General features: G+C 41.7%; 1 protein-coding gene across 1 annotated transcript in view; it reads left to right on the top strand.

Moving 5' to 3' along the window:
* Positions 1 to 27,144, top strand: part of LOC119852200 (neural-cadherin-like) — an 86,005-nt gene that overhangs the window by 55,614 nt on the left and 3,247 nt on the right. The window contains exons 17-32 of the mRNA XM_043507602.1: positions 951 to 1,234; positions 2,168 to 3,785; positions 9,032 to 9,125; positions 11,627 to 11,811; positions 12,406 to 12,638; positions 13,805 to 14,082; positions 15,663 to 15,877; positions 16,431 to 16,558; positions 17,545 to 17,672; positions 17,809 to 17,932; positions 18,035 to 18,215; positions 20,625 to 20,791; positions 21,112 to 21,376; positions 22,205 to 22,385; positions 23,286 to 23,539; positions 25,989 to 26,143. Of these exons, the coding sequence (XP_043363537.1) occupies positions 951 to 1,234; positions 2,168 to 3,785; positions 9,032 to 9,125; positions 11,627 to 11,811; positions 12,406 to 12,638; positions 13,805 to 14,082; positions 15,663 to 15,877; positions 16,431 to 16,558; positions 17,545 to 17,672; positions 17,809 to 17,932; positions 18,035 to 18,215; positions 20,625 to 20,791; positions 21,112 to 21,376; positions 22,205 to 22,385; positions 23,286 to 23,539; positions 25,989 to 26,143 (4,490 nt within the window). The remainder of the gene's footprint in view (positions 1 to 950; positions 1,235 to 2,167; positions 3,786 to 9,031; positions 9,126 to 11,626; positions 11,812 to 12,405; positions 12,639 to 13,804; positions 14,083 to 15,662; positions 15,878 to 16,430; positions 16,559 to 17,544; positions 17,673 to 17,808; positions 17,933 to 18,034; positions 18,216 to 20,624; positions 20,792 to 21,111; positions 21,377 to 22,204; positions 22,386 to 23,285; positions 23,540 to 25,988; positions 26,144 to 27,144) is intronic.

Here is a 27,144-nt window from a genome sequence, read left to right as displayed (position 1 = left end):
TGGAGCATGCTGCTGGCATTGAGAATTTGAAAAAACAAACAAACCCACAACTTGTTAGTCACTTTGATAGGTGGGTTACTACTTGGGCCTAACTCTCATGTTCAAACATCTGAAATACAGCGGGTTTTTTTCTGACTTCTATCGGTTGCTGCTCATGTCACTTCAGTAGTATATGGTAGTATTTAATAATAAATTAAAAGGTTGAAAATGTTTCCCACCCTCTATTAAGAGCTTACATATTCTATATGGAAAATGATTCTTTGCCCCTGTGCTAAATGGAGTGAACTTGATTCTAACAATCAAAACAGCTTCAATGTATTAGTATCTTGTCATGTTTCTTCCTTTTTTCCTTTTCAAATAACAATAGCTTATCACTTTCTCATGTTTCCAAACATTTTGCAGCAATGCAAAAGAAAATAACTAGGATCGTATAGATGGAATATATTTGGAAAACAAATGGTCTTTTGAAACCTTGCTGTTCTTTTGAGATTTTGGCACCACCTGGTGGTAAAAATAAAATGAGTGTGTAGTAACAACAGATGTTTGGGTTTAACACGGGGGAGGGAGTGAACTATTAAACAAAAATAGCTTCTAGTCTTTAATAACACTACATTATTTCAGTATCAGCAAATGAATGCACATTAGACGTGTAGGGCTAACTTCTGCTTGCAAACTACGCTTGTACATATAACCGTGCTTATAAACACAGAACTCTGCAGTTATTTGTTTTTCTGTCTTACTCACACTTTCACATACACGTTTCTGACTACAGTTGCTTTTTTGTTAAGGCATAATACAACTGCTTGTCTCCTGAAAATTTTGGCCTATTGCGTGCAAGTCAAACTACGCATCCCATTAATAAATGTCTGCTGCGGCTTTACTTAGTGCTTTGAGAAGTATGATATGGAATTCTATACTAGCAGTAAGTAAACATTTCCTGTTTCATACAGGTGCAAATGCCAAACTGAGGTATCAGATTATGTCAGGAAATGTGAAAGGAGCTTTTGATGTTGAACCCGAAGTGGGAACCATCTTCATTACTCAGTGTCTGGACTATGAACAAGAGCAGCATTATGAACTCCGGCTTGTAGCTTCTGATGGGAAGTGGGAGAATCACACACTCATTGCCATCAATGTAATCAATAAGAATGACGAAGCTCCAGTGTTCGCTAACGATGAGTACCATGACAGTGTCTTGGAGGAACTTACAGATCTGCCTGTTATGGTTCTAAAGGTAAATCAGTTTGCATGAAGCAGAGAGATGGGTTTTTTTGAGAGTAAATTAAACTTTTATTCAGCTTGACAGAAGAGGGTGAACCCTGACAACTGGAATCTGTAAGATTCTGGTATCCTTCTGTCTTCCATGTTCTCCAGCTATCTACATTATTTTTATAGAATAGATTAAACAAAAATATGTGGTGACTGGAATTGGGTAATAAACTTAGTTACTGGCCAGTATAAATGTAAACAAACCTACTGATCCATGGTAAGAAAAGTGCAAAGGGAAGATAGACTTGTGGTTGAGACATGGGACTGAAAGTCAGAAGATCAGCTTTCTCTTCTCAACTGTCACAGCTTCCTTTGTGACCTTGACAAATCACTTACTCTTGTCGCTGACTTCATTTCCATATCTGTAAAATGGGGATACATATCTTCTTTACTGGGGTGTTCATCAGTATTTGTAAGGTTCTTTTAGATCTCTGGGCGAGAAGACACTGTGGAAGTTCCAAGGATATAGGTGATGATTTCCCCATCAGAGGAGCATAAGGAAGACAAGACCCAAACTCTGTCCAGTTTCTAACCCCTCCTGTCTGTCCCTATGAATCAATTTCTGTTTGCTCCTCTAGTTCAACTTCCACAGGATCTCATTGCAAATACTTGTTCAGTTGATTTTTACTATTACTTCCACCTAGCTTTTCCTGTATATTTTCCCCACTCTTCCCAAATGCACTAGCATGCAGAATGCATTCGTCTCCCTAAACTCAATCAGCTTATTTCTCCAGCCCAGCTATAACCTTTACAGAAAGACCCAAATGACTCAAGCCAACTGATGTTTACTCTTAACTGTTAACATATAGGGGCATGTTCTTTAGTAGGCCTCCATAGTACTGCAGCTTGCAGTAGAATTTCCAGTTCTCTCTCTCACCCCTCCTGTGGTTTGTTCTAGGTTTCTGCAACTGACCCTGACCAAGAAGCTGACCAGAGTGCCCTTTGCTACTCTTTACATGGACATGGGGCCAATAGTGAGTTCTGCATTAACGAGTACACAGGAGAGATCTATGCAAACAAAAAGCTAGACCGTGAAAAGCGATCCATATGGCGCTTTCTTGTCCTTGCTACAGATGAAAATGGAGAGGGACTAACTGGCTTTGCAGATGTAATCATAGAGGTCAGAGATGTGAATGACAACCCACCCCTTTTCCTTTGCATGTCAGAGGGCTGCTTCATGGGGCAGGTTCCTGAAGATTCCCCAGCAGATACCACTGTAATGGAAATGAATGCCATAGACCTTGATGACCCCAAAGCTGGGAAGAATGCAGTATTAACTTATAGAATTATTCAAAATGTCCAAAATGAAATCAACCTCAACTTGTTTTCCATCAACCCAGTTACGGGCACCATCTGTACTGTGCTCGGATCCTTGGACCGGGAGAAGGAAGATAAGTATCTGGTGGTGGTTGAAGGAAGAGATGGAGGCGGACTCACTGGGACAGGCACCGCCACCATTTTGGTGTCTGATATCAATGACCACGCTCCAGTCTTTACACGGAAGATGTATACGGCTTTTGTCTCTGAAAATGCAAGTATCAACACTGAGGTCACAATGGTAGATGCTATGGACAGAGATGAAGGAGAAAATGCTGTGGTGACGTTCAGTATCCTCGATGGGGATGATGATCATAAATTCTCCATAGAGACAGATAAAATCAACAAACGTGGGGCTATTCGGTTGCGGAAACACCTAGACTTTGAGAAACCTCATGAGAGGGTGTTTAACCTGACCGTGAAAGCTGAAGACACCGATTTCTTCAGCATTGCTCACTGTGTTGTCTATGTGGAGGATTTCAATGACCATGCCCCTGTGTTTTATCCCCCGTTCTATGAAGTGATGGCTCTGCCTGAAGATGTGCCTCTCGGCACTAAAGTTGTGCAGGTTTCTGCTATTGATTTAGATTCAGGGCTGAATGGAAGGTTTTTGTATCACCTGATAAACATGTCTGACCCAAGTGGACAGTTCTCCGTGGGTAATGATGGTTGGATTGTAGTTGCAGGATTGCTGGATCATGAGGCTGTGACACAGCACCACCTTGTGGTCATAGCCACTGATATGGGACAACCTCGGCTGACTGGCAGTGCCACTGTTCTTGTGACTCTGCAGGATGTGAATGACAATGGGCCAGAGTTTGAGGCTCAGTATAACCCAGTCATCTGGGAAAACACTGCTTCGCCGCAAATTGTCCAAATGAACGAGACTTCTACTTTGTTATATGCTAGAGACAGAGACACTGCTGCTAACGGAGGGCCTTTCTCCTTTCACTTACTCAGCAACTTTGGCAGTGTAACTTACTTTAACTTGCAGGATTTCAGCAATGGAAGTGCACTGCTCACTGCACTGCATACCTTTGACAGAGAAGTGCACAAGGTGTTTTACCTGCCCATTCTGATTACCGACAGCGGGACTCCACCTATGAGCTCAACCAACACGTTAACTGTTAATATTGGGGACCGAAATGATCATCCTCATTCTGCTGGCTACATGGAATGCCTCATCTACTGCTATGATGGTAATTGATTTGGAGCTTATTTCACTGGGCTATACTCAGACCATGAGCAGCAGGCGTGCGATTCAAAGACATCTGTTCCATTCCACAAGAGCTGCTTTCCATGATGCATTAGTATTTCGGTGGGGAATGCAGCTCTGCCAAAAGGTTGATTAGAATTGAAACTTGGTGTGTAAGGTCTGGTCCCGGGGGTTGGCGTTAATTGGTGCGTGGAGGAGATTGAATTTGGGGTTGAAGGAGGGTAATTGGCTTCTACCTTACGTACACTTCTATAAAACTTAAGTAAATGGTTTTCAGATGCTATTTTGTTTCCCTTTAATTACAAAATAGCTTGACTTATTTTATACTGATGTTGTTTATTTAATAATGTTGTCAAGGGCTGTGATCTGAATTCAAGTCTGAATACCCTGAGAGATTGCTTGAAATTTGAGATTAAACTAATCTGGCATGTTGTCTAGTTAATGTTTTAAATGTGAACCCAAATATGAACCATCTGTACCCTCTGAAAAGTTAATGCAAGCCTTGAACTGCCCAAAAATAGAAATGGAAAAAATCTTCTGTGGCTGCTGTTTTTTGTGCCCTTCTTCGCTCATTGCAGCCATCATGAGGCAGGGCACTTTCCCTGATCCTCAGCTCCCCACTCCCTGATGATCTCTTGCAGTCCCCAGTCTCCTTGCATAAGCCCCAAAGCAGAGTAAACTATATAAATAAGTTATGTTGTAACTGTGGGGCTTGCATCTGTGTGGTGTAGAACCACTACTCCTCCTCCCCAAATCCCACCTTGTTCCTCTGGTCACATGGCATACCCTCTAAATAGTGTTTCTGATCAGGAGGAATTTGACTTCACTTTCTAGTAGCGCTGTCAATTAATCACAGTTAACTCACGCGATTAACTCAAAAAATTTAATCGCAATTAAAAAAATTAATCATCATTTTAATCGCACTGTTAAAGAAGTGACTACCAATTGAAATTTATTAAATATTTTGGATATTTTTCTACATTTTCATATATATCTTGTATTCTGTGTTGTCATTGAAATCAAAGTGTATATTTTTATTACAAATATTTGCACTGTAAAAATGATAAACCAAAGAAATAGCATTTTTCAATTCACCTCATACAAGTACCGTAGTGCAATCTCTGTCCTAAAAGTGCAACTTCCAAATGTAGATTTTTTTTTTTGTTACAGAAGTGCACTCAAAAACAAAACAAAGTAAAACTTCAGAGGCTAGAAGTCCACTCTATCCTACTTCTTGTTCAGCCAATCGCTAAGACAAACAAGTTTGTTTACCTTTATAGGAGATAATGCTGCCCTCTTCTTATTTACAATGTCACCAGAAATTGAGAACAGGCATTTACATGGCACTTTTGTAGCCAGCATTGCAAGGTATTTAGGTGCCAGATATGCTAAACATTCATATGCCCCTTCATGCTTCAGCCACCATTCCAGAGGACATGCTTCCATGCTCATGACGCTTGTTAAAAAAAATTAATGCATTAATTATATTTGTGACTGAACTCCTTGGGGGAGAATTGTATGTCCCCTGCTCTGTTTTACCTGCATTCTGCCATATATTTCATGTTACGGCAGTCTTGGATGATGACCAAGCACATGTTGTTGTTTGTTTTAAGAACACTTTCACTGCAGATTTGACAAAATGCAAAGAACGTATCAATGTGAGTTTTGTAAAGATCACTACAGCACTCGACCCAAGACTTAGGAATCTGAAGTGCCTTCCAAAATCTGAGAGGGATGAGGTAGGGAGCATGATTTCAGAAGTCTTAAAAGAGCAGTACTCTGATGCAGAAACTACAGAACCCAAACCACCAAAATAGAAAATCAACCTTCTGCTGGTGGCATCTGACTCAGATAATGAAAATGAACATGCATCAGTCCACACTCCTTTGGATGGGTTTTGAGCAGAACCCATTATCAACATGAATGCATGTCCCCTGGAATGGTGGTTGAAGCATGTGCATCTGGCACATAAATATCTTGCAACACGGGCTACAACAATGCCATGAGAATGCCTGTTCTCGCTTTCAGGTGACATTGTAAATCAGAAGTGGGCAGCTCTCTTGCAAATGTAAACAAACTTGTTTGTCCGAGCGATTGGCTGAACAAGAAGCAGGACTGAGTGGACTTGCAAGCTCTTAAAATTTTAGATTTTTATTTTTGAATGCAGTATTTTTGTATATAATTCTATATTTGTAAGTTCAACTTTCAAGATAGAGATTGAATTACAGTACTTGTATTAGGTGAATTGAAAAATACTATTTCTTTTGTCTTTTTGCAAACACTTGTAATCAAAAATAAATATAAAGTGAGCACTGTACACTTTGTATTCTATGTTGTAATTGAAATCAATATATTTGAAAATGCAGAAAACATCCAAAAAAAATTTAAATGGTATTCTATTATTTGTTTAACTGTGCGATTAATTGTGAATAATATTTTTAATCGCTTGACAGCCCTACTTCCTAGGTATACTGTAGTAGAGCTGACATGATGATATGTTACAAGATGTGTATATATAGACAGTGCCAGTGTATTGGACAGCTATTATACTTGATTTGTGCTTGTTATAAGGTTTAGTTTGATGTATAGAGTGACATTTTGTGTGGCTGCTATTTGCACAAAAGGCCTTGGTCATTGTTGGCAGTCTTCAAGGGTCTGTTCTTGAACTGCGATGATGGAACATTGGATAACTTATTTCCAGTGAATTTTGGACACCACTTTGCTGTACTTCACAAGTACACAAGATGTACTTTGCTGTTTTATCAACTCTGTGAACTTGAATGAGGGGCTTATTTGTCTTAAGTCTATTTAAATAAAAAAGATGTACATACATTGAGGTTGTGACACATGATAAAGTAAGGAAGGCTTTACATTTCATGTTGCCTCTTGTGTTCAGGTACTCCAGGGGTTTAACATCAGTATATAATATTATGTCCTATATAATGGCTACTGCAAAAGATATTTATCAAATAACTACTGTTACAGTTAAAGGGCTAGCTGCACCTCTGGCTCCTTTCTTGTTTCTCTGAGTGCACTACCTCAGGTGTTGGGCTCTGGGTCTTTACCTATCTCAGGGCTCAGTTTTACAGTGCTCCCACTCTTAGACTGGGGTACAGTACCCTGTGTATCCACCATTCTAATCCCCCAAGCCAAACTGAGTTCAGACACCTGAGGTTCTTCTCTTTGGGAGCCTGTGACAGTGGTATTCAGTGCTTGAAGAAGGCTGTTCTGTCACAAGTATTAGCAGTAGTAACATTTTAAGAGAAACAAGATTTTTAAAAAAAGAAAAGGAGTACTTGTGGCACCTTAGAGACTAACAAATTTATTAGAGCATAAGCTTTCGTGAGCTATAGCTCACTTCATCGGATGCATTTGGTGGAAAAAGCAGAGGAGAGATTTATATACACACACACAGAGAACATGAAACAATGGGTTTATCATACACACTGTAAGGAGAGTGATCACTTAAGATAAGCCATCACCAGCAGCAGGGGGGGGGGAGGAGGAAAACCTTTCATGGTGACAAGCAAGGTAGGCTAATTCCAGCAGTTAACAAGAATATCAGAGGAACAGTGGGGGGGGGAGGGAGAAATACCATGGACACTCAGGGCCGGCTCTAGGTTTTTTGCCGCCCCAAGCAAAAAAATTTTTGGCCACCCCCCCTTTTTTTTTGGCTTTTACACGTTTGCACTTTGCAATTTTTGTTTTGTTTTGTTCTTGGCGATTTAAATTTTTTTAAAATGAAAACAGAGAATGTGTAGTTAGTGAAATAAAACAATTTCCTACTAGTGTACTCATTTAATTTTAACAAAATCACAATTACAAACAATTTGGGTTCAACTATACACTGTAATGAAAAACGTTAGTGTCTTCCGGTACACCTAGTTTCTCATAAATTAAAAGAATTTATATAAACTGAACTGGTTTTTATTTAAATTTTTTGCAATGGTACTTTCAATTGAAATTAATGCGAGTCCTGAAAAACGATTTTGAGACATGGACCTCAAATAATTTTTTAGTAATTTCAGTTTTGAGAAACTGCGCTCACTAGAAGCCACTGGTACTGGTAATGTTAAAAGAATGCGTAATGCTATAGCAATGTTTGGAGTGAGTAAAACTATTTCCCCATGGTATTTCTCCCTCCCCCCCCCCCACTGTTCCTCTGATATTCTTGTTAACTGCTGGAATTAGCCTACCTTGCTTGTCACCATGAAAGGTTTTCCTCCTTCCCCCCCCCTGCTGCTGGTGATGGCTTATCTTAAGTGATCACTCTCCTTACAGTGTGTATGATAAACCCATTGTTTCATGTTCTCTGTGTGTGTGTATATAAATCTCTCCTCTGCTTTTTCCACCAAATGCATCCGATGAAGTGAGCTGTAGCTCACGAAAGCTTATGCTCTAATAAATTTGTTAGTCTCTAAGGTGCCACAAGTACTCCTTTTCTTTTTGCGAATACAGATTAACACGGCTGCTACTCTGAAACCTAAGATTTTTAAAACGTTCTACATTTCCTTCTGTCTTACCATCTCCTGATGGCAACCTATGCAGGGCTAACTTCTTCACCGGAGTTTTGTCTCAATTAATGCCCCATTCTTAAGTATCCTTTTTAATCCAGCCAGAGTTCTTTTAAACTTCTGTGTTCACGGGCCTTTTTCTGTTCTGGTTCAAACCAATTTTGCTGGCTGGTTGGAGACAGGCAGAGTCATCAAAGCTAATAATTCAGAGGTGGCTTATCTTGAGCCCTTCTTTTCTTTCCTGCCTGTTTTTCCGAACAGCCTGAGTTAAACCAATATCCACATATAGAAAACACCCCAATAACTAGGCCAACATACCGTATTCATAAATCATTACAGAGCTGCCTTTAATTCCATCCCAAGTACTGACAGAGATTTTAGAGTTAAGGAAAGCCAGCGAAATTATAATTGGATGTTTGTTTATATATGTAAAAAGAAAAGGAGTACTTGTGGCACCTTAGAGACTAACAAATTTATTAGAGCATAAGCTTTCGTGAGCTACAGCTCACTTCATCGGTTGCATCCGATGAAGTGAGCTGTAGCTCACGAAAGCTTATGCTCTAATAAATTTGTTAGTCTCTAAGGTGCCACAAGTACTCCTTTTCTTTTTGCGAATACAGACTAACACGGCTGCTACTCTGAAACCTGTTTATATATGTGTGTATAAATGTCAGATACTTTTTAGCTATGTCATTCATATGTTTAATTATGATAGGTATCTTACCCACAACTGTACTGGGCCAAGTTCATGCACCAGACAACGATGACTGGGATCACAAGACCTATCAATTTGAAGGAAAAGCATCAAGGTATTTTAAAAAGAAAATAATGACCTGACAAAATGGATGACAATTTTTTTTTTAAATAGAAAGAAAATATTTAAACTTTCTCTGAGAACTCACATGCCAGAGTGTATTGTGTATACTCTAATTTGTGTGCACACAATCTCCAAACCCCTTTCCTACATAGGAAGCCACATTATACACCGTCATATGAGCAGCTCCCCAGTTTGTTCCCCAGTCAGTTGTAGCGTAGGCAGCAATTTCTGAGATGAAATGCTCATCCCCTGACAAGCAGAGTGTCTTTAATCACTCCACAGGCAACCAGAAGCCTCACTGGCCAATTAAGGAGTTGCATTGGTGTATTCAGAGGTGAGTTGGGATTCCTTCATCCTTTTTCAGAAGGATTGTGGCTGCAGCGTGGGATTTTGATGAGGGAAAAGGGGAAGTGTAATAATTTCAGGGGTAATTGCATATTGCCAGAAACAGGGGTACAGCTGCTGGATCAGGATATTTCATTAGCAGTGGTTATCTTTGGCCTTCGTGACAATTTAGGATCCCACTCTGTCAAGAGCCCTGTACTATGCACAGACTCCTAATGAGTTGGAATGCCATCCCATAGTCCCTGTGTACAGTCTTATCCAATGCCAGTGCCATTGGTCCACAGCATAAATACAGTTCCCTAACACCCTGCTCCACTCCTAGAGAAGTGGTGTTTTGGTGCCCGCACTTTGTTTTTGAGGGCCTGTCTACAGTGGGAGTTTTTGCACCTGTGTAGCTAGATTGATGAGGTTTGCACCAGTGCAGAACAGAGGTGACTTGCAACAGTGCAACTTGGCTGTTTTGGCAGAGGGGAGCTGCACCAATGTAAGTCACTTTTTTTATACCAGTGCATCTATACTAGGGGTTTGCACTCATACGGCTACATCAGTCTAGTGACATAGTGCAAAGTCCTCAGTGCAGACGAGATCTTTGATCCATAGGGAAAGGTAAACGGAGGCAGGCCATGGCGCTTGTTATTTGGGGCTGAGCACCGCAGCCTGAAGGTGGTAATCTGCGAGCAGCTAGGAGGTAGCATAATTTTTTTTTATTTTAATGAAGCTGCTGCTGAATCTAGGCATCTTGCTATAGAATTTAGGTCTACTTAGCTATAGAATACGCAGATCTTTGACTATGGCCTTGTGGACACACTAAGGGCTCAATTCTGCACTGCATCTGAGCTCTGTTTAGAAGCAGTGGAAAGGAGATGGCTCCCCGACTCTGTGCCACCCAGCCCCAGACGGAGGTAGAGCAACTTGGAGTCCTGCTTTAGTTTATGCCACTGTTTTGGGGTTTCTAAGGGCCTTACACCAATGAGGGATAAGTGTAACCAGGACCGGCTCTAGGCACCAGCAAAGCAAGCACGTGCTTGGTGTGGCACATTTCCAGGGGCGGCATTCCAGCTATCTTTTTTTTTTTTTTTTTTTTTTTTTTTTTTTTCCCCAGCCCCGCTCAGTCAACCAGTGAGCCCCTGTATGGGGCGGCGGGCTCAGCGCGGGGTTCCCGGCCCAGGGGCAGTCCCTGCCCTGGCCCCCTGCTGCCAGGGGAGCGGGGCAATGTAGCTCCTCCCCCCTGCCCACCCCTGTCTCGCATATCACTAATGGTGGAGGAGCCGGAGCCGAGAGGAGCGGAGCCCGGGATCAGGGCAGGACCCGTGGCCAGTAAGGGACCCACTGCCCTGGACGGCTGGGTGGGTGCCCCGGTCCACCCCCCCCAGGCTGCTCTGTCAGTTACCATCCCCTCTGCAGGGGTGGAGCTGGGCTTGAGATCAGGCTGGGGGCCCACAGGCAGGATGTACAGCCCTGAGCACCTCACTCCAAACATTGCTATAGCATTACGCATTCTTTTAACATTACCAGTACCAGTGGCTTCTAGTGAGCGCAGTTTCTCAAAACTGAAATTACTAAAAAATTATTTGAGGTCCATGTCTCAAAATCGTTTTTCAGGACTCGCATTAATTTCAATTGAAAGTACCATTGCAAAAAATTTAAATAAAAACCAGTTCAGTTTATATAAATTCTTTTAATTTATGAGAAACTGGGTGCACCGGAAGACACTAACGTTTTTCATTACAGTGTATAGTTGAACCCAAATTGTTTGTAATTGTGATTTTGTTAAAATTAAATGAGTACACTAGTAGGAAATTGTTTTATTTCACTAACTACACATTCTCTGTTTTCATTTTAAAAAAAATTTAAATCGCCAAGAACAAAACAAAACAAAAATTGCAAAGTGCAAACGTGTAAAAGCCAAAAAAAAAAGGGGGGGTGGCCAAAAATTTTTTTGCTTGGGGCGGCAAAAAACCTAGAGCCGGCCCTGAGTGTAACATAGTTCTGCTCCACCCTGGCTCCTCGCTCTTCTTTCACCAGAGATGAGGGGGTAGATCTGTTATGTTTGTCAGTTTTACACCAGGGGAATTCTCCACAAAATCTGGTCTTGCTGTGAATAGAACTTATTCTTTGCCTTTTCTTTTCAAATAATTTCTGTTGCAGGTACTTTATCCTCAACGATAACTCAGGTTTGCTGACTATTAAAGAAGGTACCCCAACAGGAACTTACAATGTAAGAGTGAAAGTTACTGATGGTATCTGGCCGGATGTGATCTCGACAGTGAAGGTGGTTGTGAAGGAAATCAAAGATGATGCCATCCGTAATGCTGGGTCTATACGAATAAATGGTAAAATAATGTATTTTTGTGTCTTGCAGTATTTCAGCTGCCCCCTTTATGTTAGTGCTGAGTAACTTTGACCTCTTATTAGTCTGCTTAATTATTAGATATCTGTGTTGAATATGCTTAATATTCCTCTAAGTAGAGATCTGAAAAATGTACATATGTACTCTGCTCTGTTTTCTTTTTCCTCTGATACATAGAGGGGGGTCAGAAGACACTGCAATAAATGTTGCATTCTAGGGTAAAACAAAGATGAGTTCCACACTGACAGTACAACCACGTATTTATATTGCAAATAGAATTTGTTTGAATAAGTCTAGTAAAAAAAAATCTTTCTAAAGATATTCCTGATTTAAAGAGAATTAAAATAAATGTAATGACTGAATAAATAAGCCCCTGCAGTGCAAACCATTGAGCAGAAACCAGTATGAAAAATTTCAGAGCCCAAAGGTGAAAAGTCTTTCAGTGCCAAGAGAATGGAGTCAGATGTGCAAACTTAACTATTTTGGTCTCTGCTGCTCCCATTATAATTGAACGTCATATGATTGTCCTCAATCTCAAAGTTGAGTGTGTTGTTGTTTTTTAAATTGTTTGTTACAGATATCACTGCAGCCGATTTTATATCTCAGTCTTCTGAGAGAGAAAGTAAATACAACCAAATGAAGAAACTACTTTCAGAAATCATACCAGCTCAACTTGAAAATGTCCACATTTTCAGTGTCTCGAATATTCCAGGTCAAACCCAAGGGGTTGATGTTTGGTTTACAGTTTCTGGACCACCATATTATAAAGCAGAAAAACTTAATGGCAATGTGGCAGTGTCTAAAGCACGGGTATGTGGCTTTCTACTCGTTGAGTTAATTAAAATCTTGCATCTATAATCTAGTGAAAATGTTTGCACAGAATCACTGATTTTTTTTGAGAGAGAGAAAGATTGTGTATTGCAATATTTGACTGTACTGAGCAAAAAATTTCTTTTAGTCTGGCCAAAAGCTTCAGATATAGGTGCTTAAAGTTCAGACCCATAATCCATATTTCGGCATCCAAATAGTATGACCTAATTTTCAGAGTTGCAGACTTTGATGGGAGTTTAGCACCTCTGAATGTCAAACCATTCCTTTACTTGCATAACTTTAGGCACCCAAATTTGAATATTTTGCCCTTGGAATACTGTACTTCCTTTAGGAGTATGTGTCTCAGAACACGTATCTTCTACAGAGACTATGAAATCCTCCATAAGTGATGTATATGGTTGTTTTTTTATGCACACGGTTCTTGGTGTTTTGCTTTATTTCCTCGGCCCACGTATTGAAATGTTCCATAACAAGAATGCACAAAATTACTCAGTCAAAAGATCCATCTTTCTACAATAAGAAAGCAGAGTGGTAAAATAACCTTTTCCCTTCAGAGAAAAATGTGAGCTGAAAATTAAACACACCAAATCACTCCTGCAAATAAAATCTAATAAGCAGCTAAGTGACTTGATATGTTAGGAGGATGCGCTTTGGCAATGCAACATGGACTGGAACATCTTGCTATCAGGCTATTTACTGTTGTTGCCCTTTACAACTACTTAATGGCAGTCTGATTTTAGAGAGCAAGTGTCCAGGGCGCAAAGAGAGAGAGAGAGTGTATTTGGGATCTTTTGTTATCAGAGCTGAATAAAATTACTCAGCTCAAAAAAAAAAAAAAAAAGTGAAATTCTTCACAAATTATTTAATAAATTCTCAATCAGTTCAAGTTAAAACAGTCCCAGTAAGGAAGCAGAGGACTGAATGGATACTACAATGGAGCTACCCTTTCATGGCTAGTGGTGGGGTCTGTAGGCAGATTAATGGCACACTGGCAGGAACACTCACGCTGCTACTGCTCAGGCTCCACCTGTTCTGTGAATAAATAAGATTTTGGTTTCCCACAGCTGTGCTTCTCATACTGTCTTCAGCATTAAGCTTCTTCCCACAGGAAAAGGCAGATTAATAAAACTAACTTTCTTCTCCAGCTGGAAATCATCTTGGATATAAGCATCACCCAGATTGGCATAGATGAGTGTGTGACTGCAAACTGCACTCATAGCACTGGATGTGTCAGCAGGTACAATTATAGTCATATCCCCACAATAATTACTGCTGGAAGTGTCTCACTGGCATCTGTGATGGTCCTGAATAGTGTCCAGTGCACCTGTGCAGCTAGAGAAAGCCAGCATCTCTTCTGCTCTTCATACCGGACAAACCCATGTCTCAATGGGGGCACGTGTATAGACACTGATTTGGGCTACAGGTTAGTAAAACTTTTCATGCTGCTCAGAACTTCTTCTAACTCAAAATGGGTGAGAGAGGGGCTCAGAGAAGCAAATCAACCTTCATCACTTCTGAAAAGGCAGATCGGGTTGGATATACTTGATTTTGTTCTTGCAAACAGATTTCTCACCTTGCTGATGGCTATATAGGATCATCATCATCCTCAAAAGGCAGAAAGCATGCAAGTTGCACTGGCCTCCCTTAACTTGGAGGTCTGAGAAGCTCATGTTTGTGCAATCTAGATGCATTTTATTAGTCATTTTATTAGTCACTTCAACCAGTGCCACAGCATGTCACTTACACACTCTCCCACAGGCACAAACTCCTTGCTTTCCATGTTATTTTCTTCTAATTACTAATCTTTAATACCCAGCATATTGTCAAACATGGAAGTGAGGGAAGAATAATACACACACGCATGCCTTGATCCCGAAGTGTGTGTGCAGATTTATATCACCCCTCTCTTACATTTAGCTATCTCTGTGGTGGAAAGGTAGCAGCAACTGCCCAATAGTTCTCTCTCCCTCTGCATGACAGTGCAAATCAAGGTATCTAACTGAACCTGCAGAGACCCTGTCCATGGTAAAGCCCACATCCAATTCCAATATGCTGCTCAAATGTATTAAACATAGAACAGTCTTGCTACAGAGGAACATAGTCTTTTCACAGCCTCCTGCCGTTATCATTCACTCACATCAGAGACTTGGACCATGGATAGATCCTCCCCCACCTCATTTCCTTTGTTGTCATTTGTAGGGGTTTGCCCTTTGCCCCACCTGTCTCTTCAGGTACTGTAGTGTATAGGAACTGAATAGTAGAACAGATGCCCAATCTTCCTCTTCCATTATACTACTTTCCCATTAACAACCCTTCCACTATCTGTATTCCTACCATTCCTTATTCCTATTGAAATCTCTTGAGCCTCCAGGGAAAAAAAAGCTCTTCACATCTGTTTTTGTAATATAAATAAAACAGATATAATTAAATATTTCAAAACAGTGAGCCTGCCATCACCCTAGTGACTTTGAAAGTTGTATCCCTTTCCCTGCTTCATTATCTGTTTTGCCGGTTGAGATTGTAAGCTCTTGAGAGAAGGGATTCTCATCCTATGTGTATAGCATCCAGCACATTTGAGGTACTACACTAATATATACACAATAATCCACAAATCCAATAACTAGCAAGATATCCTCTCTCTCCCTCTGAGTGATATTAAAGAATTCTGGATCAAGAATTAAATAACAGGAGGGTATTTTGAGGTCTTGTATATTACGATGGTTTAACTATTTTTTCACAAAAAATCCTTTATATACATAGCGTGAAGTATTACCTAAAGCTAAACTCTGCTTGTAAAAATAAATGAACTAAGTACAGTTTGATGCATAAGCTTTGATTGTGATTATTCACTTGTTTGTTGTCCACATGGTGATCTGCAGTGTGTCTCATTAGTGTGAACTAGCATGGTTTGTGCTGTATATTAAGGATCGTTTCCTTAAGGGTTATATTCTGAGTTTTCAGCATGGAGAAAAAACAAATTAAAGTTTTTCTTTACTCTTATAGCTGTAAATGCCCTGCAACTTTTGATGGGCCTGAGTGCCAGCAAACAAAACGTACCTTCAGAGGGCATGGTTATGCCTGGTTCCCTCCCATCAAGCCTTGCTTTGAGAGCCGTATCTCTTTGGAATTTATTACTGAAGTGGCTGATGGCCTTCTGTTGTACAATGGACCAGTAGCACGTGTTCATCCTGGAGAAGTGGAAGACTTCATTGCTTTAGGTTAAAAACTTTAACAGGCTCATTTTCTGCATGAGTGCATGAGTGCATGCATGCATGTACAACTCAGGTTTTTATTTACTGTCTTGTACTTTCTTTGTCTCTTAAAGAGAAAAAAGCATTAAAAAATTTTCTTGGCAAATGAGGAGCATTCAAAACAATTTACCAGTGCTTCAAGTTCATTCTATGTACTTTTTCAGAGTAGCAGCTGTGTTAGTCTGTATTTGCAAAAAGAAAAGGAGTACTTGTGGCACCTTAGAGACTAACAAATTCATTTGAGCATAAGCTTTCGTGAGCTACAGCTCACTTCCTCAGATGCATTCTATGTACTGTTATTTCTTGCCCTGCAGGCTAAGTGGTTTTAATGCTAGTGAAAAAATGCAGTTTAAAAAGACTCATGATATCTGGGACAGCTCTAATCTGCATCTCATTCCCAGACTAAAAAACTCCTTAAACTGAAATTGAATTGGTAGTTTTTAGTTCACGTGGATTTTAATACTTATGTGGTTGCCTTTTGGACAGGAGAAGGCTTATTCAATAACTGTTTCTTTTCCAGAGCTTTCTGACAGTGTCCCATCCCTGACTCTGAGTCATGGCTCTGGGGTACTCTTCCTGCAGTTGTCTCAGAAAGTTAATGTTGCAGATCGCCACTGGCATAATATAAAAATCATAAGTGATGGAAAGGCAAGTATAAAAACAACCCTTTAAAGCCTTTGGTTCATCTGGATATCATTTCAAGATAAGATTCCAGCTTTTAGAATAATGTCCCCTACCCCACCCCCAATGGCCATGGCATCAGCTTCAGCAGGCATTACAGACTTTCAGCTTTGTCTCCCATCCTTTTTATTAGGGAGGCAGCATTGTCTAGTGATTATACCACAGGGCTGGGGTAATCTGATTAGTCATATTCCATTCCTGACTTGCTGGAGTGACCTGGGGCAAATTCCTTCATTGCTCTGGGCTGGACTCTGGTCCACCAATTTCAATTATGCCACTTACACAGAGTAAAGTGAAGCTAAAGAGGCTGGAGATAATATTGAAGAATTTCTTCTGTGCAATGGTAATCTCTGCTGTCTGAAGCTGGTGGAGGTGACTCCACTGCCGTCTGTGCTGGAACCTGAGAGGGTGAGGGAGGGACCAATGACCAGTTGTCTGAAACTCCTGGAGTCTTGATCAGCCTTTGCTTTTCACTGTACCCACAGCTCTGTTTGGGCACAGGGGAGAATCAAAACTTCTGTGTCTGATTCTTCATCTATAGCATGGGTTCTCAAACTGGGGGTCAGGACCGCTCAGGGGGTCATGAGGTTATTACATGGGGGAATCGCGAGCTCTCAGCTTCCACCCCAAACCCCACTTTGTCTCCAGCATTTATAATGGTGTTAAATATATTTTAAAGCGTTTTTAATTTATAAGTGGGAGGTCGCACTCAGAGGCTTGCGATGTGAAAGGGCTCACCAGTACAAAAGTTTGAGAACCACTGATCCATAGAATAGGAATGTTAATGTATAATTACCCACCTCTGAGCTCTGCAGGTAAAAACTCATTATTATGTTAATACATTTTTTCTGCATTTTAACTTGTAGTTAATGGCACTGGCCATTGTGTAGGTGGTGAAAAATCTGAAATTAAAAAACAATTTGATCTTTAATGTAATGCATTTTCCACTCTAGAAAGTGCAGCTGATCCTTGACCACTGCGTAAACGTTTCAGTTAAAGATGACGATGGCATCCTTAAGGAAATCTCCCAGATGGATCCGTCTGCCTGTGAAATTTCAGAAGAGACTCCAGGAAATGAGAGGTAAAAACAAAACAGATAACACAACCACAAAAGAACCAAGAAAGAAAAGGAAAAACACCAAGTTACTGTTAATCTAGGTTGACTGCTACTAATTCTTTCCTTTTTTTCCCCTCCTCCCCACCGCAAATGCTGGCAGGTTCCTCAATGTTCACCAACCCTTACAACTGGGTGGAGTTAAGAAGGCTTTGCCATACCGTAATTCACAAAAGCACTTCAAAGGATTTGTTGGCTGTATACGGAATGTCATCATTGACAGCAAGGTAAAAGTGTCAGGACATAGTTCTTTGGGGCAATATTTTTAACTGCAGCTGCCTAAGGTGGTGTTTTTCCCTCCTCCTTCCCCGCCCCCCCCCGCTTTCTAGGTCTATGATTTGGAGCACCCTGCAGAGTCCTTAAACACTGCGCCAGGCTGTACTATGACTGATGAAATGTGTCTCGGAGCTGGGGCCCTCTCCTGTGGTATTCATGGCAAGTGCATTGGTGAATGGGGCTCTTTTAATTGTGGCTGTTACCCTGGATATGCTGGATCAAAATGTGACAAAGGTACAGTTAATCTTGGAGAGAAATGAAGCATGGGAATCTTTGGGAATAGGCAGTAGATATACCATGGTACAGAATTTGTTTAATTTGATAGCAGTTGGTTGGAGCCAGTAGCTAAGTAATGCAATGCCTTTCTCTGTGAAAGGTTTGGACTTGCAGATACTGAAGTATTTATGTTCACTTGTTGCACAAAGGAAGTGTCACAATGAGGGTCTTACAGGACTTCATTTACCTCTTTTGTGGTTTCATTCTGTGAGCAACATCTGACTGGGAATGAGAGATGGGGAGGATTTGCAGGGTTTTTTTGTGGCTCATGCCCCCATTTCTTTCAAGCTTGGTTCTGATTCTTGTTCTAAAATGAAGTTCAGCTAATACTGCACCTTTCAGCATCCTTGGTGGCTAAAGGCAAGAGGAAGGATGACACAGGAGTGAAGTCACTATCTTGGAGACGTAGGTTCAATCCGCCTGCACTGCCATACTTCCCATGTGATCTGGGGAAAATCCAAGTTAGTTACCAAGAATGGAATCTAGGTGGACAATCACTTGAAGAAAGAATGGTCACTGTTCTTCAGTAATTGGTTCTTCGGGATGTTGTCCACACAGGTGCCACGACCCACACTCCCACTGGGTGCTAATCAGAGCTCTCTTCTTATGGGGTTCTCACTGGTAAAGGAACTGAGCATGGGTTTCAGCCACTGTGCACTCAGCTGTGGGAAGGGACAAGATGGCTGGGGCCGCCAGTGCAGCCTCAACAAATAATACTATTCAAAAGAATCTGATCTCATGAGCTTGGGGAGCACACACTGAGTGCAATGTTGAAGAACCACAGCTATTGTAGGGTGAGTAATTGTGCTATGCTCTCTCTACTAGGTCTATGTGAAGTATATAATGGGGATTGCACCCTTATTAGCTTGTGTAGAATGAGCTTGTTGCACATACCAGGGGTTCCTTGCATCTCTCCATTTCCCGCCCCGCCCCCCAAGCTCTCCATGTGCCATCCTCCTATCCCCCTCTAGTTCAGGGATTCCCTTCAATCCCCCCAATCTCTTTCCTGCTTCTTTTCCTGTCTGCCTCCAATCTCCCCCTTTTCTTCTACCAGTTTCCCCCATTCTTCTTTCATATCAGAGACTCTGTGTGCACCCCTATTTCCATTCCCCCTCAGACCTCCATGGCATCAGCACTGTGTGCCCCAGACCAGGATTCCCCATTTGCCCCAAAATGCCAGGGGCTGTATTTTCCCCCTTTATCCCCATACCACAGTCCTCCAACCCTGTCCCCCACTAGGGGTTCTCTTTATTTCCCAATCCTCCCTCCACCTATTCCAGCATTCCCCATTCATACAGCAAACATAGTACCTATCTTTAAAATTGGAAACAAAGAGGACCTGGGGAATTTTCGACCAGTCAGTCTAACTTCGATACCTGGAAAGATACTGGAACAAATGATCAAACAATCCATTTGTAAGCATCTAGAGGATAATAAAGTGATAGATAATAGCCAATATGAATTTGTTCAGAACAAATTTTGACACATCAACTGAATTCCCTTCTTTGGTGCGGTTACTGGCCTAGTATATGAGGGGAAGGAGTAGAAGTGATATAGCTTTTCAATAAGGCTTTTGACACAGTCGCACTTTGACATTTTCATAGACAAACTAGGGAAATATGGTCTAACAGCTCACAAGTGCAGCCACATTGATTCACAGATATTCCTTCACAGATGTGCAGAACACAAACAGCAATAATCCATTATCACAAAGCTACCCAAGAATATACTAGAAAGTAGCCATTCTGATACAATATACCTTTTGGGGGAACCTTCCACTGCTGTGAGAACAGTGGCTGGCTAAAAGGTGCCAGATTGTTGTTAACCTTTTTAAAGATGTAAATTCTGGCTGTATGTGATACTACCTCCCTATTCCTTGCCTTGCCGAGGTTCTGTGCTGTGATACACCCATATTTTAGGGATTCTACCATTGCCTCCCATCTCAACCGCTGCTTGGGCCTTCACTGTGACAAGTTTCGCAACATGAAACTCATCTACCTGATGTCCACCCTTATCTCTTTTCTTGCTTTTAAAACAAAATAAAAACCCCACTGACGTTTTTAAGTTTCAAAATTGGTTTTTAGATCACTTTTGGCTTTTTGTGTGCTATAATGCCCTCTCAAGTTCCTGTATTCCCATAATTGCTATTTTTATCTGCTCTAACTTTTGAGAGAGTGGCTTAGAGTCTGTGTAGCTTTGTGTTCCACAACACCCAAAGCACCTTGGCCAGAGTTTCTTTTGAACTAAAATCCTTAGCTTGAGAGTTAGTTTATCTCTTCAGAGCTCTGTGTGTGTACAAAAGTTAAGGTCTGTGTGAGTGCCAAATATTAAGATGTTACATTTATATTTTCCATGTGTTATGTTTAGTTCTCCTGGAGTGGGCCTTTGGAAGGGACAGTTGGATTCATTATGAACTGAAAAGTTTGCTTAGTGCCCACATTACCCAGGTCCAGCTCATGGTACGCACCCGTGTTTCCTTCAGCACTCTTCTCAGCATGGCATCAGCAGACGGGAGTGAATACATCAGATTGGAGGTAAACAATCCAAATGCTGATCTGTCAGTGGTGTTCACTTGTGCCACTGCACTATGATCAAAAAGAAGCTTCTTCTGAATATTTAAAGGTGCCTGTTCCTCAAAAGAATAAGGGCAGGGCTTGACCCTTTGAGTAACTATTCTCATTCATGGAAGTTCTGTCTTGCCTTAGAAATAAATGTAGCTAACGCAGTGCTGCTTGGCCGTGCAGGGAACACTTCCCACTGACTAGAATTTGTGGCTTATATTATGATATTTGGACATGTATTCCTGGTATACGTGTGAACATTATTAAAGGTCTTTTCCCCTGGGTTCCTGTAGGTGGTTGATGGACATTTTGGTGTTAATTTCAATTTGGGGGACAAAGAGCAGCATCTGAAACTGAGCACATTACGCATAGACAACGGCCAGTGGGTTCTGCTGACTCTGGAGCGCTATTACAATGAGTTTACCTTGCGTGTTAATAATGGCGGAGGGGATCGTGAAGTGACCTCCTTTGTGGGTGCGAACAGATGGTTCGAAATGGACTTGGCAAGCATTGTGCTAGGAAACCGCCTTCCTAATCACTCAGGGAGTGATTTCCAAGGTAGGTGACACATGAACCATGGAAATGACATGTTCGGGAATAATGAGACTCCAGGCCCCACATGGACATATCCACCGAAGGCTGGAGTGTCCCTGGAATGCAGGATCTGGCCTCTGGCTGGAAGTTCAGAGCTAATGCCCTGCCCTCCGTTCACCAAATCATGCCCTAGTACTGATGTAAATTGGATTTTTGATATTTCGCACTGTAGACATTGTCAGAGTAAAGCAAGAATTAGTGGCGTTCCAATCCCTGCTCTCTGGGCCTGGAGGGAGGAGAACAACACTGAGATTGTCCCAACCTTTTCCCCCCATGCCTGAGGGGAGGGGAGGATCCATATTAGAATATTTACTGCAGGGTGGGAGGTTCTGCACAGAACTTCACTACCCCTGCCTCCATGGCTGGCCTGGATAGAGGTGCAGCTCTGTCTGTCAAGTTTTGGGCAAAGTAGAAAGAAGTCACTTACATCTGGGTTCCTCTCAGGCTCCCTACTCAGCCTGCAGCAGGGTAGGTGAGGGGAGCCCCAGTCAAACCACATACTTCACAGCTTCAACTCTGAGCTCTGCTGAAGGAGTGCTATAATGCTTTGCAGGGCCAGCCAGCAAGAACCCAGGCACGCATGTCAGAAGGCATCTTGACCACTAGTAAAATAGTGTTTGCGTTACTTAAATCTCATCCTGCGATCAGACTATTTTGCATGCAAACAGTGATTGTTTTGATAATGAAACAAGTCCTCAACGATGTTTAAAGAACTTTACAATGTAGTGTGCTTTGAGAGGGTTTGTGAGGAACACTGTATGTTTCTGTCTTTGTGCTTTTCTGCTCATGTAGGTTGCATGTGTGATGTCCAGCTGAACGGTCAGCCTCTTCTTGGGGATGGCAAAAGCACAGAGTTCAGCTTCATTCTGAAGCAGCAAGGCGTCACCATTGGCTGTCATTCCAATGCTTGCCGCAGTCAGCCCTGTCACAGTCCTTTCCATTGTGTAGACTTGTGGAGAAGGCATGAATGCAGGTACACTTAGCTTTTGTTTTTCCTGTGGGAATGGGACATGATCATCTGGGACCCTCTCTTTCAACGTAAATCCCTGCAGATTGCCGCTATCCAATCCACTTCTAAAGGGAAAGCTCTAGGGTTCTCTCCCATATACTTACCTGGGAACCACATGGCAAGGAGTCTGGCATGCTTTCTGACTCCCCATGAGGAAGATTTGTGTTCTTATAGGAGTTTTTACCCCTCCATTATCTTTCCAATTTCATGTTGGAAGATGAGGAATACAGGGGCACCAAGCCTGTTCCATGCTGCTGGCAGATTAAGTCCCCAAAGGGACCAGTCCCGGGATGGGGATGAGGATCATCCTTCCAAAATGTTCAAATAACCAGTCAAAGCCTGTATGCAGCACTGCCACAAACTTGCTCATCCTCTTTCTCTGGATGTCAATGGGGGCTACCAGATTCTCCCTCTGGTTCCGAATGTGTGTGGAGGGAAAGAACCTTTCCTGCTTCTCCAGCTAGGGTTGGTCATGTTTTGAAGCAGACAGTTCCCCTCCTTTGGGGAAGAAGTAGAGCTCTTTGAGGAATCTGGGGTATCTTTTGTGTATTTTCTTGTTCTCTGGGCATTGTGGCAATACTACAGGCAGGAGTTATGAAGCAAAGTAGGGGGACACCTGGAGTTTTTGTTTACATGGCAATACCTAGAACGTCCTTTCAGTTCACAGCTATTTCATAGTAAGTGATGTGGCATGAGTGCTTCTTGGCTTTTATTTTCTTTAAAAGCTTTTATTATTGGTTTTAGAAACGTGTAAGTATCAAACTGGAATTACTGAACAATTTTTCACTGCACAGCGTTTGCAAAGAAGCATGCTCTTCCTGTAAGCACCATCACTCAAAATAATCTGTTGGTTTCATCATTCAGGTGCCCAACTGGCAAAATAGAAGTGACCGATAATCTCACAGGGTTTAAACACTGCACCTCTACACCCTGTGGACTTTGGAACTGTAGGAATGGGGGTACCTGTGTGGCACATTCCCAAGACAAATTTGTCTGCCAGTGTCCTGATGGCTATAAAGGAAAGTGGTGTGAAATCAGCCAGGTGAAAGCAGGAAAACCAGTTGGACTCAGCTCTGGCTCCATCTTGGCAATCAGCATGTGCCTCCTTGTCTTTCTAGGTAGGAAAGCAAATACTTTTCATTCATTCTCACACTGTGTTACACCATTGAAACAAGGATACTGCCACTTACGGGAGAGAGCCTTTTACTTCTGCTATGAGTCACCAGTTCAGTTCAAATTCAGCTTAGGATAGTAACAGCTGAAAGTCATTATCACATAATTGCAGTTCACTGGCTTCAGGACTGATTCAAGTAAAACTACATTCCCTCTCCATTCACTTCCACCCCCCTCTAGAGCTTCCCCAGGTGTACAAAACTGGAAGACCCAAGACTGCATGTGCACCTATTTTCATCTCCAAGCCTCAACTGCCCCAAATTCTCATGTTGTTATTGTCACATTATTGGTATTCCAGAAGCACCTACAATGTGGTAGGCACTGTTCACATTCATAGGAAGGCACAGACCCTTCCCTAAAGAGCTTACAATGTAAGCAGTCAAGCAATGTACTAGGGGTGGGTCAGAAAGAGAGGCAATCAATATAAAAGTTGTATATATTTTATATATACTTTCAGTACAGATTAGTTGATTTTTGATTATATTATACATACATGGCTATATGGTCAACCTATCCAATATTAGCCAGGGCTTGGTGGGAAATGGTTTTCGTGTCCTATGAAAAATGTTGAAATTGAAAATATTTTCCTTTTCCACAATGAGGCAAAACGGAAGCCTTTTGACTTGGGGGGGGAAGGGAAGGAAGAAGACCCCCACCAAACCCAGAATAGCTAATAGCCCTCTGGTTAGGACACTGAGTGGGGATGTGGGAAACCCAGGTTTCTTCCTGATCTGATTCAAAACTTCTACTGTTTTGACAAATTGGCATTTTCTGACCAAAAAAAAAGTCATTGGAAAAACTCCTGACTAGCTCTAGTCCAGACTGTTGTCAAAGTGCGTGCTCATTTACATTGCTGTCAATACATTGAAGTCAGTGGGAATTGTTTAATATCTGGACCGGTGTGAATAAGCACAAAAATGTTTGGCTCCTTGTGTGCTTTTTGCAGGAGGAGTTAGGAAAATAGTGGGAGGCTCTCTTTTAAACAGGAAAAGGGGGAAGCTGTGGTTTGCCCCAGCCGGGATCGTGGGGTATGTCTACACTGTAATAACAAACCTGCACCTGGCCCATGTCAGCTGACTTGGGCATACAGGGCTATAAAACTGCAGTGTAGATTTTCAGGCCTGGGCTAGAGCCTGGGTTCTGGGACCCTACCTCCTCACAGGCCTGAACATCTATAGCCCTGCGCCCTGCAAGCCCAAGTCAGCTGACATGGGCCAGGTGTGGGTGTTTTTTATTGCAGTGTAGACACATCCTGAGAGAGGCATCCTATTGCAGGCTCAAACTGTTACCCAAAAACCCTGTCAGCACAAAACGGCTGATGTGTTACTGGAGAATAAATCTTGAAAATAACATTTGAATTATGCCTCCTACAACTGCAGCTGGGACAGAAATGTCTGAGTAGATCCTGATTGACTTATTTGAAATGAGCTCAGATTTCGTGTATGAAGTTCTGTTTAGTGTAGTCATAGGGCCACCTCGCTTTCGGTCCTCCTTGTTGGCCGTTTCTGTCTCTTCCCCCCCCACCCCACCCCGGTCTTTCATGTTGTATCTCATCCCTCTGTTTCACTCCCTGGCACCTAGTGGTTAAAATCCTAAATTTGTTGGTGGCTTTGTGTGGCCACCACACTTCCACGCACTATTGTCACTTCCGCGTCACTCATTTAGAAAGGGATAAGGAGAGAGTTGTATTTTTTATTTTTCCTGACTGTATCCATGGCCAAAGATTAAAGTTCTAGGATCTGGGCTCTTACCAGTGCTGCACCCCTAAAAGTACTTCCTTCAGATAACATGTCCCTTCTCCTTGTTTCTGGTTCGAGTTCAGGCATAAACTGATGCTTTAATGACATTTCTTTTAAAGAGGATTCAGGGATAACCATGGTGTTTAGGACTATGAAAAGTGCTACAAAAACTAAATTTTATTATAAACTGATTGCTTAGCTTCTCTCTCCTAATAAAATTGTCAACTCCCCATATTAACAATTAAAACAGTGTACATATCTCAGAAAAGTAATGACTCAAATGATTATATTACATTTGTTATCTTCATTAAAACAGTGTTTTACTTACTTTGGGTATCTTATTTACTCAGGATTGGTGAAAGGCCAGAGAATGGCCAAAATGCCTTCTATTTAAATGTCCTAATGGATTCCTGTAGGTAAGTAAAATACCCTTATAATGAAGTTTATGATGTAACATATAGATGATTCATTACCTTCCTGGAGAGCGTACTTATGTTTAATTGGATACTGGGGTTTAAACAATGCATTTCTTACCTGGGAATGTGGATATTAAACTATTAAATACTAATTTTTCTCAGGTTGTTTTCAAATGTGATTACATTTCAAAGGACGGTAGAGGCCACATAATAAACATATATGCATCTGTTTGTTCCAGCTCTGTTAGTCTCTTACACAGTGTGGAGTCAGTGGGGGAGATCAGGGTTTCGGAAAGGAGGAATTTATCACATTCCTGAAGAGCATGAAAGCTGGGAGGACATTAGAGAAAATGTCTTCAATTATAATGAGGAAGGAGGGGGAGAACATGACCAGGTATGGTACAGCATCTTGACAATATTTTAAATACACAGCAATCCAGACCCAAATAGCTCTCTCACTTACCTGTCAAAGAAACAGTATATTGAGAAAATAAGAAAAGGAAATTTCAAAAAAATGTGTGGAACTTTTCAAGAGGTATGCGCTACTAACTAAAGCACCCAGATGATCTTGCTCACATAACCCTCTTCTTCCCTGACCCCCCCCCAAATATTTTCTCTAATGACATGTCTTGTCTTAGATCTGAATCTCCTGGAGGAAGGTTGTTGTGTTTTAAAGCACCTTGCACTTAGTGTAACAACTTGTGAAAAAGAGGGGAACGTAAGGAAATTGTTTCTCTCACACAGATGAACACTACCCAATTACAGCAACAGCAAGGAATTTATGTAGGCAAAAGTATCATGGGAGTAATTACTTCACTCTTACTTTGGGACTTTTCAAACTCTGTTTGCTATGACTTCTCTATGATAGTGTCTGAGAAGAATTATAACAAGTGTGCTCAGCTTGCTTTTTTCTTCTGCTTTTGCTGGACCCTATCCAGGTTACTTCATGTTTTAAAAGAGGAAAAATATTTCTTTGGCTCAAATTCATTCAGGTGTATAGATCAGTGGGGCATACAAGTTTCCCAAGCAGCCCTCTGTAGGCTTCTTGTGAGGTCCTGAAATTTAAAGCCTGGAATAGCTATTCCACACTAACTCCCTACATGGACTCACTTATTCTACATCAGTGGTTCCCAAACTTGTTCCGCCGCTTGTGCAGGGAAAGCCCCTGGTGGGCCGTGCCTGTTTCTTTACCTGCCGCGTCTGCAGGTTCGGCTGATCGTGGCTCCCAGTGGCTGCGGTTCACTGCTCCAGGCCAATGGGAACTGCTGGAAGCAGCAGCCAGTATGTCCCTCTGCCCGCACCGCTTCCAGCAGTTCCCATTGGCCTGGAGCAGCGAACCGCGGCCACTGGGAGCCGTGATCGGCCGAACCTGCGGACACGGCAGGTAAAGATACC

The sequence above is a fragment of the Dermochelys coriacea genome, chromosome 2 (genome assembly GCF_009764565.3).
Source record: "Dermochelys coriacea isolate rDerCor1 chromosome 2, rDerCor1.pri.v4, whole genome shotgun sequence".
In the NCBI taxonomy this organism is placed as follows: Eukaryota; Metazoa; Chordata; order Testudines; family Dermochelyidae; genus Dermochelys; species Dermochelys coriacea.
This window is presented reverse-complemented; position numbering and strand designations above follow the sequence as displayed.